Raw genomic sequence first — 20,777 nt, forward strand, 5'->3', positions numbered from 1 at the left:
TTGCTGATGGGGTTCTCTTATTTTGAATGGAGTCATCCAAAATTCAAATGCATCTCTGATCCTCAAACATTTCATTAGGTCATATAATAGAAAGCTGGAAGAGACCCTAGAGATCCATCTAACCCAACTCCCTCATTTCACTAATGAAGAAACAACATAAAATCTTCAAATGTTGATGTTAAAGAGATAATATGATATAGTGCTGAGGCATCAAACTTGTGCCATCAGCCAACTTCTGAGTGAAGCCTGGACCAGATAAAAATGTAATTAAAAATATTTAACAAAATAAATAAAAATACATAGATAATATTCATTTGAGGTTTTCTAAGTCAATATGTAACTCACAGGAATCCATTTCTAATTGAGTTTGAAATCAATGGCAAAGGGGGATAGAGCTTGAACTCGGGGAGATTTGGGTTCAAAGCTCCCTAGAATTTTACTATGTGAGTCTGGCTAAGTCAAAAGAGGCCCCTTTTTGCATTTCAGTTTTATTATCTACAAAATGAGTGAGTAGGACTAAGTGGCCTCAAGACCCTTTTTAGTCCTAAACCTATGATCCTATGATCTTAGAACAGAACTACAGGAAACTTAAGGACTATTGAGTTAGACTTTCAATTTACAAGTGAAGAAATGGAACATAAAATCATTGTAAAACATAGAACTGATATGGGCCTTGGGAACCATCTAATTCAACTCCATTATTGTATAAAGGAACTAGACTCATTGCAATAGCCAACATTTACATGGTTCTTTACATACTTTTCTCATTTGATTTTCCCAAGGTAGGTGCTCTTATTATCCCCATTTTACAGATGAAAGTGGTTAAGTGATCTATCCAGGATCATACAGCAAAGTCTGAGTTGGAATTTAAACCCTATTCCTGACTCCAAGTCTAATTCTCTTTGGAAATAAAAGTATACAAAGTCCAACCTGTGTTCTTTCCTTGATTGGCTTCTCCTAAGTTCCCCCATAAGCCTTTTGAGAGCAGGATCTGAATACCACTTTTTATTCCCAATGCCTAGTGCAGTGCTTTATATATGGCAGACACATAATATATAATTAGAATAATAGATTTATGTGGATAAAAGGAACTTTGAAAATAAGGGAGCAAAGTGATTGCCTAAGTCTACATCACTCTGAGAAGATCTCTAAAATGTGTTCTGAAAGCCACCCTGAGCATAGTGATTGAGGGAAAGATGTTAATAATGATAAATGTATTTGAGTTATAGACTAGGCCTTTAAATTAGCTGACCAAAAATGCAATAGAGCTTAGTAGATAAGAAAGCCAACTTTGGTGTACAGAAGACCTGGGCTCCAACCCTAATTCAGACATGAATTGGCTATGTGACTCTGGAGAACTTACTTCACTTCTCAGAGATCCTAGGCAACCATTTAAGACTATGCTAGTTATCAAGCAGGTACTGTTCTCTGTTGATAGAGCATTCCACATCAGGAAAAGTAAAACTATCAAAATGACAGTTTGGATTTAAAAAAAAAAAAAAAAGGCAGCATCCTCACCCCCATCTCCCAAGCTAGACTCAGCAGGTTCATTCTCCTCTGTGAAGGATATTTTAACTCATCGGAGGCCAAGTGAGAATCCTTTTCTACCAATTCCATACTTGTAGGGATTGCTACACAATCACAAAATTATAGGCCTCAAATAAGATTGAACAAAGCTAAAACAATGAAAAGATTTCCAGAAATATGCCAAAGGCAGAAACAGACCCTGTCACTGAATTATAAGGATGACTTCATTGCTTTCAAGAGAAGATGCCTATAGTACCTGATTAAAACAAAGAAAATGTTTAAAAAAAGAAAGAAAGAAAGAAAAGAAAAAAATCACTCTGAGAAGATCTCTAAAAGCAGGCGTTTAGACTGACTAACTTCCAAGTCTCTTCCAACTAAGACCCTATGAATCTCTTTTTAGAAAAATACAATGGGGCAGCTTGTTGACACAGTAGATAGAACCCCAGTCCTGAAGTCAGAACCTGTGTTCAAATTTGGCCTTAGACACTTAATATTTCCTATCTATGTAACCCTGGGCAAGTCACTGAACCCCAATTGCCTCAGCAAAAAAAAAAAAAAAAAAAAAAAAGGAAGAAGAGAACCAAAACAATTTTCCCTACTGATTTGATATTTTTCAACTGTCAAAAGTTAGAAAGTTAACTGCTCCCACATTTGAGCTTTTCCCTGGGATATATCTGAAAACTTTTATTAGTATCATTATGAATAAAATGCCTAGATGACTTTCTTGAAGGTAGGAAACAAAAGTTGCTCGCTACAGGGATGAATACAAACCTTCATGGCTCTTTTCAGTTCAGACACGTCATACAACACAGTGGGCATCATCATTCCCAAGATCACCCTCTCAAATTTTCCACTTAGTTCTGATTTCAAGTCTTTGATCAAATCCTGCAAAGGCACAGAAAATGGGCCTAAATTTAATTAAACAACCCCCAACTTTACTTCACCCCCCCGTCAGACTGTAGCTAAGTTGCCTCTCAATAACAGATCTATGGACAGGAATGAACAGGAAAAGCAAGGAGCACAAATTCTTTTCATGAACACCTAGAACTCTCACAACAATAGCTCATATGCTGAATCATAGAAAAGGCCCTGGTAAATGTGAAAAGATCAAAATTATGCATACTATAATTATGCAACAAATTTATAATTATATAATAGCAACAAGTGCAACAAAATTATAAGTAATAGTAACATGACCAAAATATATAAGGCTACATGGAAAATGGGAGACAAAAAATGTAAAATTTATAGACATTTAGCAAACAAATATAATTTAACTTAATTTAAGATAATGATAACATTAATATTATTATTTTCATTAAAACATAAAGATGAAAGAATAATAACACAGAGTTGGATATAAAAACCCATTTCATTCAAGAGGAACATAGAAAGAAAGGGTAAGAAAAGAAAGGAGTTAGAGGGGAGATTTTGAAGAGGCAAGGAGGAGTCCTAAGAAAAACAAATTCTATGGACATAAAAACATTGAGGGCTCTTTTTGAGGTAGCAAAGGATAATAATCTGAGGGAGTGCCAGTAAACTGAGGAATGGCTGAACAAGTTATGGTATATAAATAAATATAATAGTACTGAACTCTTACTAGAGTAAAGACAAACCAAGATTCCAGAATATTGATGAAACATGTTACATACCTGCTGATAGAAAGGTAAAGAATTTAGTATGCAGATGAGGCAAATTTATTTTATTTATGGCTAACATAGAAATTTGTTTTGATTGACTGTATGTGTGTAATGGGGTTTTGTTTTTCTCCTATTTACATGGTGAGTTTAGGGGGAGCTGAGGATACAAGAATCAGTACTAGCCTTGAATAATCGGAACCAAACAGCCCTCAGAGCAGATGAGACAATGCAAAGAAGAAATACCCAGAAAATACAAACAGTCCATCAAATCCAGCATCTTAAAGTGACAAAGAGAAACGGGCTTATTCATTCATTTATTCATTTAGAATACAGCAACATTAGTAGTGTGGTCTAGATAAGCCCCTGGTTTCCAGTGAGATTCCATTAAGAGCCTAGCATGACAAACTCAATTGTGACTTACCCTACCAATGTTTGATTTATAAGCTATTTTTATTTCCTGGCGCTGTGACACAGTACGGTAGGCAAGGACATCAATGATAGCATCTTCATCTGTACCTGAAGAAAAAAAAAAAACAAAGAAATTGTTGGTAGAGACAGAAGATATGTTGAGTACAAAATCCTGGTTCCTTCTGGAGTCATTGGGGTTAAAAAAATTAAATTTAGCAAGACAAATGGAGAAGTTGTGTTTTTTGCACAATCTCCTTGCCTTCAAAGCATGACATCCTATTTATTTCTTTCCAGATCAAAAGCACCTTGTAAGGAAAGTTTTAAAAGGAGGAAGAAAGCTTCTCTGTTGTAATTTCATTTTGTATTTCCTAGATTTCCTTTTCTGAGTGAACACTACTCATTGCCACTGAAATTTTAGTCTACTCTTATCAAGAAGGCAAAACTCATAAGAAGCGTTCAAAGGGGAAAATACATATCATTGCAGAATGATACAATATTTTGAGAACAATATGACAATATACCATAAACATAAAAAGACCCAGCCCTACTTTTGACCCAGCAATCCATTCATGGGAACATACCCTAAAAATGTAATTAAAAAGAAAAAAAACCTTAAATATATTCCTACCTCCATTCTTTGTAACAACAAAGATTGATATTTTAATTTAGACTTATGATTTTATGGTACAAGAAATTCTGAGTGAGGAAGTTCCCTCAAATGCAAAATAAAAACTCTGCAACTTACATAGTTTTAAATATTTATAGAACTGAGAGGTTACATGTCCCACCAACACTGTATACCTTGCATATGACATATTTATCCTCTAAGGCTCTCAAAAGGAGAGCCATGTGCTATTTTCTACCTTCACTGACATACAGTCTAATATTCTGACAGCTATCCATCTCGTACTGATTCTCTACATTTGGCTACACTAACTTTGAAACTAACTGCATGTTTTTTACATAATGTTTCATACAAAATTCTAATTAATGAATATGTGTAACCTTAATCAGACTTCTTGTTATCATGGAGAGGGGAGAGGGGAAAAGAGGGGGAAAAAATTTGGAACACAAAATTTTGCACAAGTGAATGTTGAAAACTATCTTTGCATGTATATGGAAAATAAAACACCATTAAAAATTCTAATTTATACCACAATGGTTCATCAATCCTATCGATCTACTACCAGAATGGGACAACATAGAAATTATACCCTATACAATCTATACATATATGAAAAGTTGTAAAAGAAAATTTCTGTAATTATAATCAGATTTTGAGGGACAATGACAAGCATGAAAATATATTTGGAACTATTTAAATTAATAGTGCATTTAAGCAATTAAATATGATAATAGCTTAAAGGATATGAAGCTGACCAAGTGGTAACATCTCACTGCCTCCATGAACCCCTCTAAGGCACAGTTCCTTAAAAATTTTTTGAATCCTGGATCCATTTGGCAGTCTAGTGAAGTTTATGAATCTCTTTTGAGAATAGTCTTGGGATTTTTAAAAATTCATAATTAAAAGAAATGTTAAACTGAGTTTAGTGAAAATAAATATGTATTTTTCCTCCAAAGTTCATAGACCCTTGAAATCTATTCAAGAAGTTCTGAGATATCAAAGTTAAGAACGTTATAGAGTAGATGCTTTCTGTGATCTGTGTTAGAAGAGGACATTCCAGGGCAGCTAGGTGGTTCAGTAGATAGACCAAAAGCCTTTAAGTCAGGAGGACCTGAATTCAAATCTGGCCTCAGACACTTAACACTTCCTAGATGTGTGACCCTGGGCAAGTCACTTAACCCAAATTGTATCAGGAGGAAGAAGAAGTAGAAGAAAGAAAGAAGAAGAAGACCACCAAGAAGAAGAAGAAAGAAGAAGACCAAGAAGAAGAAGAAGAAGAAGAAAAGGACATTCTTCCCCAAGAGTTCCCTATAGGTATGAAATCACAGCTCCAATCTACCAATAAAATATTAAAATACTATTAAAAAAATTTAATGTTCATCTTAAGGCTTACCTGGATTGCCAAAGGAGACTTATTTTAAAAGCATTAAGTTGCTTTAGAGTCTTGCTTGCAAAGCACACATTTATATAAATCTTTCCTATGCCATGCATTAGGTAGGCTACCTACTTACCAAGTCCTTTCATGGCCTTCCTCAATTTCTGGGCATCTTCACATGCATTAAATCCTTCAGCAGGTTTCACTGTACTTCCTTTTCCTGCCTAAATGCACAGAAAGTCAAGTGATTTAGAATAATGTCTGAACAACAATTTTTTTTATAGTAAAATAAGATCAGCCCACAAAGTAAGCTGATAAAATCAGCAAGTGCCATCTGTCCTGATTAAATAAAGAATTAAATAAAAATTTGAACTGAAGTTTATAAGAATTCTCATGTAAGTGGGATTAGCTATCTATAGGAATAATTTCCCAATTCATCCTTTTCTGAAATTTAAGAACTATATTTTACTTGCTAATGATGTAAGGCATAAGAATTTGCACTCAAGAGTCAGAAAAGGTAGATCAAATTGCACCTCAGATATATATGTGGATAAGCACCAGCCATATTGAAATCAGAAGACCCTAATATTCTGGCTTCAAACTTACTAGTTGCCTGACCCTAGGCAAATCATTTAACCCTAATTGCCTCAAAAAACCACCAAACAAAAAAGAAAATGGACATCTTAAGTTGTCAATGATATAAAACCAATTATAGCCTTTGAATTTATATCATAATTCTACATTATAATTAATGGTAAATGGAAGAAGAGAACAAATAGATTATGTGGTCAATTTGAGTTGGAGAACAATATAACAATTCAATGGGCCTTTATCCTAGACCTACTTACTATGTGCAAAAAGCAGTGCTACACCCATTAATAGAGAAAAATTAAGACATAATTCTGTGAAAATGAGATGTCCCTCTCCTTAGATATTTCAAGATGGATGAGTTTTTGAGGTAATGAAAAAATTATTTTTTAAAAAATATATATCTTAAAGGCCTCATTTCTAGAATCTGTAGAGAACTGAGTCAAATTTATAAGAACACAGGTCATTCTCCAAATGAACAATGGTCAAAGGATATGAACAGGCAATTTTCAGATGAATAGATTAAAGCCATCTACAGGCATATGAAAAAAATGCATTAAATCATTATTGATTAGAGAAATGCAAATTAAAACTCTGAGGTACCCCTTCACACTTACCAGATAGCTAATATGACAGGAAAGCAAAATGATAAATGTCAGAGATAATGTGGGAAAATTGGCTGAACAAATTGTGCTACATGAATGTAATGGAATATTATTATACTATGAGAAATGCTGAGCAGATGGATTTCAGAAAAACCTTGGAAGACTTAATATGAAATGATGCTGAGGGAAGTGAACAGAATCAGGAAAATAATGTACACAGTAACAGCAACAGCAACACTGTATGATGAATAAAGACTTAGCTCTTCTCAAAAATACAATGATCCAAGATAATTCCAAATGATTCATGATGGAAAATACTATCTCCAAACAGAGAAAAAACTATGGAGTCTGAATGGTGATTGAAGTACACTATTTTCATTTTCGTTTTTGTTTTTTGGTATTTCTTCAGGTTTTATACTTTTATTCTGTTTCTTCTTTCACAACATGAGTAATATGGAAATATGTTTAATATGATTACACATTAGGACCAGGAGATCATTATATACTTCAACAACAATACTATATGATGACCAGTTCTGATGGACCTGGCCATCCTCAGCAATGAGATCAACCAAATCATTTCCAATGGAGCAGTAATGAACTGAACCAGCTACGCCCAGAGAAAGAACTCTGGGTGATGACTAAAAACCATTACATTGAATTCCCAATCCCTATATTTATGCCCACCTGCATTTTTGATTTCCTTCACAAGCTAATTGTACAATATTTCAGAGTCTGATTCTTTTTGTATAGCAAAATAACGATTTGGTCATGTATACTTATTGTGTATCTAATTTATATTTTAATATATTTAACATCTACTGGCATCCTGCCATCTGGGGGAGAGGATGGGGAGTAAGAGGTGAAAAATTGGAACAAGAGGTTTGGCAATTGTTAATGCTGTAAAGTTACCCATACATATAACCTGTAAATAAAAGGCTATTAAATTAAAAATAAAATAAAATAAAATTTTTAAAAATATGATTGTACATTTATAACATATCAGAGAGAGAGAAAGAAGGAAGACAAATTTAGAACTCAAAATCTTATAAAACAGGGATGTTGAAAGTTATCTTTACATGTACAACAACAAACCCCAAAACATTTTTTTCAAGATTAGCCGGGTCCCTTTCCCTTTCATTTCTTTGGCTAAGGGACTAGAATTGGTTACTTTAGTGACTGTTTTAAAAAGTTTGGTTTTATATATGGGACTACCTGCCATCTAGGGGAAGGAGTAGAGGGAAGGAGGGGAAAAGTTGGAACAGAAGATTTTGCAAGGGTCAATGTTGAAAAATTACCCATGCATATGTTTTGTCAATAAAAGCTATAATTTAAAAAAAAAATTGGGTTTTCAGTTTCAACTGTTCAGTGATGAAGAGAGCCATCTACACCCAGAGAAAAGACCGGGAACTGAGTATGATTCACAACACAGCATTTTCACTTTTTGTTGTTTGCTTGCATTTTATTTTGCCTGCATCTCTCTTTCTCTCTTTCTCTCTCTCTCTCTTTTTACTAATTTGATATGATTTTTCTTGTGCAACATGATAATTGTATAAATACGTATGCATATATTAGATTTAATATGTATTTCTACCATGCTTAACATATATTAGACTACTTGCCATCTAGGGGAGGGTGTGGAGGAAGAAAAGGAACGTTGGAACACAAGGTTTTGCAAGAGCTAATGTTGAAGAATTGTCTACACATATGTTTTCAAAAATAAAAAGCTTTAATAATAAAAAAAAAGTCCAAAAAATAAATAAAAATAAAAAGTTTTTTTTAAAATCACATATCAAAAACAACTTCTTTTTAATCTGAGATTGAACTAGGATGCACAAAATTGCCTTTATGAGACTCCTATCATTTCTGGAAATGGGCAAGTCTCAAAGCAGTCTCTCAAAATCCTTATTTTTCTTCAAGGTTCAACTTAGGTGTCACTCCCTACTAAAAGCTTTTGCAGATTCTCCAGACTTTCTCTTCAAATTTTATTTATTTTGGGGTTCTCTCTTCATTCCCCCCTCAAGCAGTCAAAACTTAAATTCATTTAAAGGAAAAAGACTTGGGGCAGAGTTGAAGGAGATTTTCTCCTTCAAGGATTTTCAGAGTTCTGGGGTCCCTTCTTCAGTTTCACCTTTTTGTTTGTTTGTTTTTTCCTTGTGGGTTTTTTTTTACCCTTTTGGTCTGATTTTTCTTGTACAACATGACAACTATGGATGTGGCTCTTTTCAGCAATTAGATGATTCAGCCCATTTCCAGTGATCTTGTAATGAAGAGAGCCATCTATACCCAGAGAGAGGACTGTGGAAACTGAGTTCACAGCATCGTATTTTCACCCTTTTTGTTGTTGTTTTCTTGCATTTTATTTTTTTCTCATTTTTTCTTGTTTAATTTGATTTTTCTTGTGCAGCAAAATAATTGTATAACTATGTATGCCTATATTGAATTTAACATTTATTTATTTATTTATTTATTTATTTTTTACCATTTTTAACATATATTGCATTACTTGCCATCTAGGGGAAGGGGCAGGAAAATTGGAACACAAGGTTTTGCAAGGGTTAATGTTGAAAAATTATCCATGCATGTGTTTTTAAAATAAAAAGCTTTAATTAAAAAAGAGAGAGAGAAAAAAGAAAGGAAGAAAGGAAAGAAGGAAAGGAAAGGGAGGGAGAAAAGAAAAGAAAGGAGAAAAAGAAAGAAAGAAAGAAAGAAAGAGAGAGAGAGAGAGAGAGAGGGAGAGAGGGAAAGAGGGGGGAAGGAAGAAGGGAGGAAGGGAGGGAGGGAAGAAAGAAAGAAAAGAATTGCACATATTTAACCTATATCAGATTGCTTACTGTCTTGGGGAGGGGAAAGGTAAGTAAGGTAGGGAGAAAAATTTAGAATACAAAATTTTATAAAAATGAATGTTGAAAACTATCTTTACATATATTTGGAAAAAATAAAATACTTTTGGGGGGAAAAAAAAGAAAGTTATGCTAAATCAGTGACCCATTGTTCCCAGACCTGATTGTTAATCAGTGTTGGAGGGAAATATTACAAAGTCTCTGGATATTTGTTCCATAGTCAAGTTACTACTTACCTATATGTGCCTGTAAATGGTCACATGCTTGTTACTTTGCGGAAGAACTGCGATGTAAAGCCCCAACCTGTTATACTGATATGGAGTTATCTGAATTTTTTTTATCTCATCGTCAATAAAAGTTGCCCTACCTTTGAAACCATGCTGATCTTTAGTTATCAGTCTTTCAAACTGACATACTTGTAATAAAAGTCCTTTTAATTCTTTATCCTGAATTTTGCCTGACTAAAAAACCTTTTAGGCTTTTTAATCAAACTCTCCCATTTTGCATACCAGGAAACTGATCCTCAGGAAAGTTTAAATGATTTGCTCAGGATCATACAAACATCAGAATTGGGATTTGATTGGCAATTCTCTCTAGAGCCAGTTAAGACAAAGTATCATGTTTATACATGTGGAGGAAGGAGGGGAGGCAAATCAGCTCCACAATAATCCTGTGCAAAAGGTAATACAGGTAACATTAAACCTGTTTTACAGAGGAGGTAACAGGCTTAGGAGTTAAATAAGTCAAAATGACAAATATGGAAATATGTTTAAAAGGATTGTTTATGTATAACCTGTGTCAGATAGCTTGTTATTTTTCAGGAGGGGGGAGGTAAGAGAAGGAGGGAGAAAAAATTTGGAACTCAAAATCATAGAAAAATACTAAGGAAAGAAGAAGGGGGAGGAAAGGAGAAAAAAAAAGAAATTATGTGACTTCATTTAACTCATCCCAGGACAAAGGGCTGATAATATCAGAGGCAGGATACCAAGATTTTCTTAAGAATTCTAGACTTTATTCAATAAACAACAGAGGATTGTTCTGAACTAAGTAATTGTGTGTTCTATAAAACATATTCAAAAGATCATGTGGATACAAAGAATGAGCTTAGATTGACTACTTTGGGGCATGTTGTACTTTAGCCTTCCATTATGAGAACTGAACTTTTCAGAACCCCAAGGAGCTGATCTCCTGCCCTGATAACTGGAATACAGAGCCAAAGGATTTTTATGATGGACAGAAGGGAAGACAAAAGATACACAACTGTGTATCTTTAAAAGATAGCTTTCCCAAATATATCTTTTAGAATAACATTCTCAGGTGTTAAACATCCTGGCTTTGCTAAGAACTTAACCAGCAGCAGGCACGACCTTTGACTTACCATGGCAAACGACTATAAAAGGATCACTGTTGAATCTTTCCAAGCAGATGTTTCTCTGTAATAAATCAAACAGGAAATGCCTGTAATAAAGAAAAATTATTTAACAAAGATAACTCATAGATTGCATTTATTGACAAGGGAGACGGGAACCTCCTAACTCCACAAGGAAGGAAGCATAATACCCCTCCCCACCCCACTTTGCATCCTATCCCTGGAGTTCATTTGAAGGTCTTGGTATACCTTATCTACAGAGAGTGTACATCAAACTCTTGTCTGATTGTACAATAACTAGTACAAGGCTAGCTGATTGGTCATTGTCCTTCATTCTTGAAAAGGACCAAAATGACTATATTAATTACAGGGTGTCCCCCTATGGCTGATCAGACCAATGTAAGCTCAGAATGCTCTGCCATAGGTCAGAAGCAAATAGTCCCTATGAACTTTGGAGAGGACTCTCTAAACTTTGCACATCTCGAGTTTCCTCTGAGCTAATTCAATTCTGCTTTGCTCATAGGGCACAGCACCTTCTGTGATAAGGGCATGCCATGCTGGGCAGTCCTGTGTCAATGTCTGCCATGTTAAATAATTCTAAAGTTGTTGAGACTTTGAGAATGTCCTTGTGTCCCTTTTTCTGACCACCTTGTAAGTGCTTGCCCGGTGTGAGTTCTACATAAAATAATCTTTTCAGTAGGCATACATTTGGCAAGTACACAATGTGCCCAGCCCCACAGAGTTGTGCTCTCTACAGTAGAGTTGGAATGTTTGCAGTTGAGTTCAAGAAAGGACCTCAGTGTCTGGTATTTTACCCTGCCAGGTAATCTTCAGATCTTTTTATTTTATTTTTTATGCTGATAGTGACAAGACTAGTAACTAAACAAAGACTGACATGGAAGAATCAGAGATTGTCACAACTATAAGAACTTTAGAGGTGTTCCAGTCCAATCCTTGCATTTTAAACTAAACCCCATAGGGAAGTAACTTGGACAAAACTAGCATTTGAACTCAAGTCTTCACTTCAACACCTGGATTCTCTGAATTACACTGAATTAGAATATTTCAGCTTCATAAAAGTGCAACATTCAACAATATTTATTACCATTGTTTTAATTCATCAGTCCTTTCTAAGCATTGATTTCTTCTCAAATCAAACATATTGTGTGGACCACATAACACATCTTAATTAAGAATGATTCTTTGAATGATGAATTTGAAGTCAGAGAAGTTGTGTTCAAATCCTTCCCCTCCCACTTACTATCTGAGTGACCTTAGTGGAATCTGAGTGACCTTAGTGGAACTACTTAACCAAAGCCAGCCAGTTCTTTGTCCTCCAGGCTCTACTGGACTCTCTTCTCAAACCTTATGTACAATGCCCCCCACATTAGATACCCTCAGTTCCCCTCACCTTTCTAGATTCCTTTTTATATTAGCCTCTCCCATTAAAATACAAGCTCTTTGAAGGCAGGGACAGATTTTCTTTCAGCTTATATATGTATTCCCAAAGCTTAGTTGTTGTTCAGTCATATCAGATTCTTTATGACCCTTTTTTCTTTGGGAGGAGGGGGATGCTCCTTGGCAAGCATACTAGAGTGATATACCATTTCTTTCTCCAGCTCATTTTACAAATGAGGAAACTGAGGCAAACAGAATTAAATGATTTACACAGGGTCATACAATTAGTGAATCTCTGAGCTGGATTTGAACTCAGATCTTCTTGACTCCAGGGCCAGTGCTATCCACTGCTCCACCTAACTGCTTTAACTTAGGTTTTAGTTTTATTTATGTCATAAAACAACAGATTATAATAACTCACATTAACAGAGGCTTTAAGTCAGTCAGTTAAAAATTATTTTTTAACTGCCTACTATATGCCAGGCATTGTGTTAAGGGTTGGGGAGACAAAATGAAACAAAAGATAATCCCCACTCTCACAGAGCTCCTGGTTTTTTAGGAAAGACAACATGAAAACAACTATTTGTGAACATGGTAGCCACTGGAGATGATCATTGAAGGAAAGATGCTAGAATTAAGAGGGATGAGGAAAGGCTCTTATAGAAAGTGAGATTTTAATTGGGATTTGAAAAAAGTCAGGAGGCAGAGATGAGGAGTGAGAATGGGGGGGACAGCCAGAGAGAAGCCTGGAGTCGGGAGATGGGAATACCTATGTTGGAACAGAAAGGAGCTTATGTCAAAAGGTCATTAGGTGAGACAGTACATGGGAAAATATAAAGTGTAAGAACACTGGGAAGCTAAGGAGAGTCAGATTACAAAAGGTTATGAACACCAAAGAGAAAATTTTATATTTAATACTAAAAGTGAAAGGGAGCCACTGGAATTTAACCAAATGAAGGAGATGACATAGTTAGACCTACAATTTAGGAATCACTTTGGCAGATGACTAAAGAATGGACAGGAATGGGGAGAAACCAGTGCCTGAGAAACCAAACAACATTGACTATTCTAATAGCCCAAGGCTAAAGTGATGAGGGGATCTAAGCCAGAGTTGGGGCTTTAGAGAAAATCTAAAGACACTGGGAACAGTTTGGACATAGGAAATATGGAGTTGAAGATAATACTTTCTTTATTTCCACCCTGGAAGGTCAGTAGTACATAATCATCTTAATTTTATTGATGAAACAATTGAGATATTAAAGCAAATCAGCCCACAGTCCTCTAGTTAATAAATGTCAGACCCTGAACCTGAACCTTAATGCTAAATAAAATTTCCTACCTTATGGGGCTACTATGAGAACCAAAGGAGATCATACTAAACTGCAGTGCATTAATCAAATAGAAGGTGTGGCTATTGCAATCTTTATTTGCCTACCTCAACTGATAAGACTGGTTTATCTTCTGAACTAAACTGATTCATTAGCAGGTCTTTTAAGCTTCCTTCTTATCCCAGGTCTCTGAAGACTAAGGGTAAGGGTTATGTACTTGGTGAGAACCCTGCTTTTTAAAATGTGGGTCATAAACCCATATGGTACTTGTAATCTAATGTGGGGGTCTTGAAATTATGATTTATCAGTAAATGTTTGGTTTTTATTTTATGTATGTATATACTTTGGGTCACATAAAAATTTCTCATGTGAAAAGGTTTCACAAGTGGAAAAGTGCAAGAAGCCCTGGTTAGAGAACTTAGTTTCAGGGAGAGAAGTTAGACCTAACATATATCAGATATTTGGTAACAAGTTTTTAATTATAAGAATATGCCAATAAAAGCATAAGTTTTTAAAAGGACAGACTTATAAGAGATCATTATATAAAGTAACAGCAAAATTGTACAACAATCAACTGTGAAAGGCCATTAGACAATTCCAGAACTGATGGAATCTGAATGCAGATCCAAACATACTTAAAAAACAACAACAACAACAAAAAAAAACTTTCTTTTTGATTGGACACTTAATAGTGTATAAAAAATTGCCTCCAGTTCATAGAGAAGAAAAATATTGACAGCAGCTCAGTGCTTCTGATTTGAGTACTACAATTTTATATTAATAATTTTCAGACTTTTATCTAATGTATACTCATGTATAGGTTATAAAAAGTTTTCAAGTGTAACTAATTAAGCAATACTTATTTAACCATTGTTTTGATGTTTTAAAATTGAAATGTATATTTCTATTCATTTTTAAATCAGAGGGAACTGTAAGAGCAAATGTTTATTTTACTTAAGATATTTTTCAGATAAAACTTCATGTCTTGTAAACTAGCTAGTTTTATAAGTATAGTCTCATTTGAAAATCTTGTGTATCATAGTTGATTTTTATATAAAATGTTCAAAAGTGAAAACTGTATGTCTAAGATCAGGTACAATTAAAACTATTAACCAGAAAAAAAAAAAAAAACCTTTCTTTTTCTTTTTTGGTCTGTGTTTTCTTTTGCAACATGGCAAATATGGAAATATTTTATATGACTACACATGTACAATCTATATCAAAGTCTGTGCCTTCTCAAGGAGGTAGAAAAGGAGGAAGGGAAGAAGATAAGTAATTTAGAAATCAAAAATTATTTAAAAAAACAAATATTAAAAAATTTTACATTGTATTAAGGAAAGAAAAACTTTCTTTAAAAAAGAATAGGTGCTTCCTAGCTTTGTGACCCTGGGCAAGTCACTTAACCTCAATGGCCTCAGCAAAAAGAAGAAAAAAAAATAGGCTTAGAAAAAGTGAAGAAAAATAATATAGCATATCAATAGTGCTTCTTACAAATTTTGTATTTTACAAATATTATCTCATTTAATCCTCACAACAGCCCTGAAAGGTAAGTGCTACTGTTAGTTCCAGCAATTGAGCAATTGATGCTCAGAGTTTAAGTGACTTCGCTAAGGTCACGCAGGTAATACATGTTATTTAAACTCAGGTCTACTTGACTTAAGGTTCAATACTCTATCCACTTAGCCACCAAATAGAAGTTATTACTGAGTAAATTCACAAACCAAGGGAAGGAAGCAAGGTGAAGAACAAATGTGTCAGAACAGCAGAAAAACAGAACCTATATGGTGGTAGAAGGATATAGCACAAACCAGATGTCTCACAGGAAAAAAATAGATGAGTTTTGGAAACATCACAAAACTAACATAAAGAAATAGCAGAGATTTGAGATTTCCAACTATTTGAACAAATGTTAGAGTTCTGTAGCTACTAAAATCAGAATAGTCTCTAACGTGCTTTCCAGATCTAAATTCATGATTCTACTATTGTATACCAAACCAATATTCTTGTTCTTGTCTACTTGAAAAACCTCCTGTTTGGTATTTAAAGTTCTTTCTAACTTGGAAGCAATCTTTTCAACCTTACTATACAATATTTCCTTCCACTCATTCAACAATCCAATTAAATTTGTTTTCTGGCTGTTTTTAAAAAAGGATTCTCCAAGCCATTCTCCAATTGATAAATGATCAAAGGATATGAACAGACAATTTTCAGATGAAGAAATTGAAACTATTTCTAGTCATATGAAAAGGTGCTCTAAATCATTATTGATCAGAGATTTTAAAAATTTATTTTATTATAGCTTTTTATTTACAAAACATATGCATAGGTAATCTTTCAACATTAACCCTTGCAAAACCTTCTGTTTCAAATTTTCCCCTCCTTTCCCCCACCCTCTCCTCTAGATGACAGGTAGTCCAATATATGTTAAATATGTTAAAGTATATGTTAAATCCAATATATGTATACAAATTTATACAGTTATCTTGCTGCACAAGAAAAATCAGAACTAGAAAGAGAAAAACCTGAGAAGGAAAACAAAAATGCAAGCAAACAATAACAGAAAGAATGAAAATGTTTTGTTGTGGTCCACATTCAGTTCCCACAGGCCTCTCTCTGGGTGTAGATGGCTCTCTTATTACTGAACAATTGAAACTAGTTTTAATCCTCTCATTGTTGAAGAGAGTCATGTCCATCAGAATTGATAGTCATATAGTCTTGTTGTTGCCATGTATAATGATCTCCTGGACCTGCTCATTTCACTCAGCATCAGTTCGTGTAAGTCTCTCCAGGCCTTTCTGAAATCATCCTGTTGGTCATTCCTTACCAAACAATAATATTCCATAATACTCATGTAACATAACTTATTCAGCCATTCTCCAATCGATGGGCATCCACTCAGTTTCCAGTTTCTTGCCACTACAAAAAGGGCTGCCACAAACATTTTGCACATGTGGGTCTCTTTCCCTCCTTTAAGATCTCTTTGGGATCTTTAAAAAGATTCTCAATTTTCCTTTTCCTACAAGGATGTCTAACTAATTAACTAACCCTGCAGGTAGAAACATCAATCAGCAAAAAGATGGAAGGAGGAGTGGTTGCTAGTCCCACAAATCTGATTCCCAAACAATCATATTGTCTCCTCACTTTTATGTTGCTCTAAACTTTGCAACCAATCATACTCTTTCCTCCATCTATGATACCATTTATTAGTTTTTAGATGCTGTTCCTTTAGTCCATTAAATAATCTATTAGCCCTCATTCAGGGTCTTTTGGCTTGCTGCAGAACCAAAAACTCTATTAGTAACTGCTTGCCCTACCAATAAATTGAACTTCAATCAGAACTTTGTGCCTCAGTTTACCTTAATAATCAGAGTGCTGGTTTCAGATTTCAGCTCTGACACCAACTCTATGACCACAGGCCTCTCAGGCCCATCCTTTCGTTAGGAATATAAAGAAAAAAGAAACAGACCCAGACCTCAAGGAGTTCTTATTCTATCAAGGTAAAAATAACATGTACACATACATCTATTTATATACAAAATAAATCAGGTTTTTCCTAACTACAACTTACCATTCTTCCTACTAACCCACAGGTCTTCTCACTTATGAGTAAAAAGAATTCCTAAATACTATTCCAAAAGCTTTGGAACGCCACCATAAAGTCATGTGATGGGCAGCATAGTATGATGGAATGGTTACTAACTAGTCTTAGAATCATAAAATTTGAGTCTGAAATCCAGCTCTACCTTACACATAGTTTGTGAGCTGAAAATAGTCATTTAACTATCTTCATCATAAGCTTCTCTTTCCTCATTTATAAAGTGGAGATAATGACACAGGTTGGGGCTGTCTCACTAGGTGGTTCTGAGGATCCAATGAGATAATGCATATACTGACTGATGCTTTTTAAACTGTAGTGCCACAAGTGCTAAAAATATCATGGAAATGATTTGTTTTAAATAGGGTAACAAAGAGGAGGCAGATCAAGTTCTGGCTTTATGTTGGATTCTTAATAGCTAAAACTTTGCCAATTTGCCTTTCACTCACGCGCTGTTTGAAATGAGTCACAACCACGTTCCAATTTCTTCATCTGTAAAACTCTCAGAAAAATTTCCACTGAAGCTGTAGGCAACTAGGATTATAAATTTAGAGCTGGAAGGGACGTCAAAGGTCATTTAGTTTAATCTCCCTATACAAATGAGGAAACTTGGGCACAGAGAAAGACTCAGTAACTTACCCAACAGAGCTGGGATTCAAAACACAGAATCACAGACTATTAGCTGAAAGGGATCTCACCAGCCATCTTATCCAACCTATAACTGAAAAGACCTCTTTTCTATAACCTACTCAACAATAGATTATAATAAAAATAATAATTAACAATGATGATGATGATAGTCAAAGTGGTAATAATAATGAAAATAAGATAGTGGCATTTTAATGTTTGCAAAGAGCTATACACTTATCTTTTTAGGTTCCCACAACAACTTTGGGACCTACATAACATTATTGCCCTTATTTTACTGATGAGGAAATGGAGGCTGGAAGAGGTTAAGTGACCTGCTCAGGCACACAGGATCTGAACTCTGGACTTCTTGACCCCAAGTCTATCCACTGAGTCCTCTACTGTACCACCAATACTATTTTCCAGTCCAACTCTTCCTTATTTCATCTGGGGTTCTCTTGCTAGATGTTGAAATGGTTTTTCACTTCTTTCTTCAGTTCACTTTACAGATGAAGAACTGAGGCAAACAGGGTGAAGGGGCTTGCCCAGTATCACAATATCACACAACTGATAAGTGTCTAAGGTTGGATTTGAACTCAAACATGAATCTTCCTGACTCCTGGCCCAACACTATGCACTATAGCATCACCTAACTGTCTATTATACCACCTAACTGCTCCTAAAATTTATCTGATCTTTTCTCCAACAGGAGAACAAACTAATTACTTCCCCTATACCACTGTTGGACAACTTTCCATAATTGTTTTCCCCAATATCAATCCTGAATGTGTCCTTTTTGCTGATTCTGACCATTGCTCCTAATTCTCTCCTACAGAGGCAAACAGAATGGCTCTAATACCTTTTCCATAGGCCAGCTCTGGCTCTTTGATTCCGCATATCTCTCTCCCCACAGCATCATGAGTCTCTTAAGGTCCTGCTTTAATATCCTATGATCCTCAGTTTGCAAGAGTAAATTAACAATGGATATCCTGATTTTTAATGAGGGTCTCTTAGGTCGAGCAACATTCCACATAACAATCTACCCTAGTCAAATGAATACCATTCCATTGCTAATATCTTTTAAAAATAAAAGCAAGATTATTTGCAAATTTCAAGTTTCACATAAATAACAAAATAAATGTTATTTTAAAAAGTCTACAAAAGTTTGAATATGCTCCACTGTGGTTTGTTTTCCAGTAAGTGAGTCATCTTTCTTCATTTTACTTTGGCAGATGGCTTCATTTTACATCCCACAAGTAAAAAGGACTTGGATTCTTGGTTTTTGGAAATATAGGAGGTGTGACTCATCCATATATAGAACAGGCTCCACCCATGAATGCATTCATGAGAAGTCTATAAGGGTAGAAGGTGGGGAGTACTTGATCACAATCATTATACCTTATGTTTGTACTATATTTTCAGATTTATTATGAAGCATTTTTACATGTTATTTCACTTGATCCTTACAATAACACTGTGATGATGCAGATTTGCAGAAACTTTAGCCCCTAAAGATTAACTGACTTACCTGATTCTGCATAGCTAGCAAACAGTGTATCCAAGACAAAAACTAGGTCTTTTGATTCAGAATTCTACTTTGCTATCTGACCCACCCAGGAGATCTTAGAATTGGAATGGTCTTCAGGAACCTAAAAATGAATGTCACTTTTGTTCCTCCAAAGTCTGCTCTCTAACTATATTGTCTACATTGCTTTTATTTATTTATTTATTTATTTATTTTACCACTTTTTTGTTAACATACTGTTGACATAGCAATCACTCTTCAATAAATATTTGTTCTTGTTCAGCTGTGTCCAACTCTTAATGATCCCATAAACCATATTGTCAATGGGGTTTTCTTGGCAAAGATAATAATGTAGTTTGCCATTTTCCTTCTCTAGCCAAAATACTTTCCTATTTAAAAAAAAATCTAATGATTGTCCCTAATAGCAAAAGAAACTTTTCTCTCAAGGGTTTACCATTTTTAATGAATAAGGTGTTTTAACTTCAGGTCATTTGAAGCCAACATTTCTGCTTTCATTTTCTCTACCAACCTCGTAGAGAACCCTTTACAATCCAGCTTTTGTTACCACCCCTTCACTGAAACAATTCCCTTTAAACTCACCAGCTGCTTCTCAATCACTAAATTCAATGGATCCAGCCTTTCTTTATACAGCATTGCACATTACAGACCACTCTCTCCTAGTTATTCTTTCTCCCCAAGCTTCCCTGACACTATTCTCTCCTCACTATCTTCTTATTTCTATAAACTGTTCCTTTGTCTTCCTCCTTCTTCACGCCTTCTCCTCTTTCCTCTTCTTCCTCCTGCTCACTTACCATAATTTCCTTAAGATTATATCCCAGTCCTGTGCTCTGTTCAAGTCTATATTGATTCTTGGTCAGGCCATTCACCTCATCTATCATCACTACGCTGAGGCTTAGCACATTTATCTCGAGAGCTGAATCCTCTTCCAAGTTCTCAATGCCAAAAACCTAAGAGACTGTCCCATTTCAAACTCTTAAAACTGACTTTTCTCCCCCTCAAAAAAAAATCTGCTTTTTTTCTTACCTAACAAATCATCAACAGCACAATCATGCTCACTATTCCTTCACTATTGTCTTCAGCTCTTGGGCAGTATGACAATGGGATAGTTTACTAGTCTTGTAGGCAGAAAGAATTGGATTCAAATTTCAACTCTGACAATTACTTAGTTATTGGTTAGCTGAGCACGAAACAATGTCTCTGAGCTTCAGTTCCTCATCTATTAAATGAAATTATTGTAAGTAACTTTGTTTACTTTAAAGTCACTACTAGCTATTATTATTTCCTTTCCTTTGTCCTACATATC

At 34.9% G+C, this 20,777-nt stretch overlaps 1 protein-coding gene across 2 annotated transcripts in view; it reads right to left on the minus strand.

The window, feature by feature from the left end:
• Positions 1-20,777, minus strand: part of ANXA4 (annexin A4) — a 49,474-nt gene that overhangs the window by 20,790 nt on the left and 7,907 nt on the right. The window contains exons 2-5 of one of the 2 annotated variants that reach the window (XM_023494681.2): positions 10,990-11,044; positions 5,712-5,799; positions 3,589-3,683; positions 2,299-2,412 (exon numbers count right to left, since the gene is read on the minus strand). In XM_023494681.2, the coding sequence (XP_023350449.1) occupies positions 2,299-2,412; positions 3,589-3,683; positions 5,712-5,799; positions 10,990-10,992 (300 nt within the window). In that variant the 5' untranslated portion in view covers positions 10,993-11,044. Of the gene's footprint in view, positions 1-2,298; positions 2,413-3,588; positions 3,684-5,711; positions 5,800-10,989; positions 11,070-20,777 lie in introns of both variants that reach the window. The other variant, XM_012539920.3, reaches the window with a different exon arrangement.

Source organism: Sarcophilus harrisii, chromosome 2 (assembly GCF_902635505.1).
Source record: "Sarcophilus harrisii chromosome 2, mSarHar1.11, whole genome shotgun sequence".
NCBI lineage: Eukaryota > Metazoa > Chordata > Mammalia > Dasyuromorphia > Dasyuridae > Sarcophilus > Sarcophilus harrisii.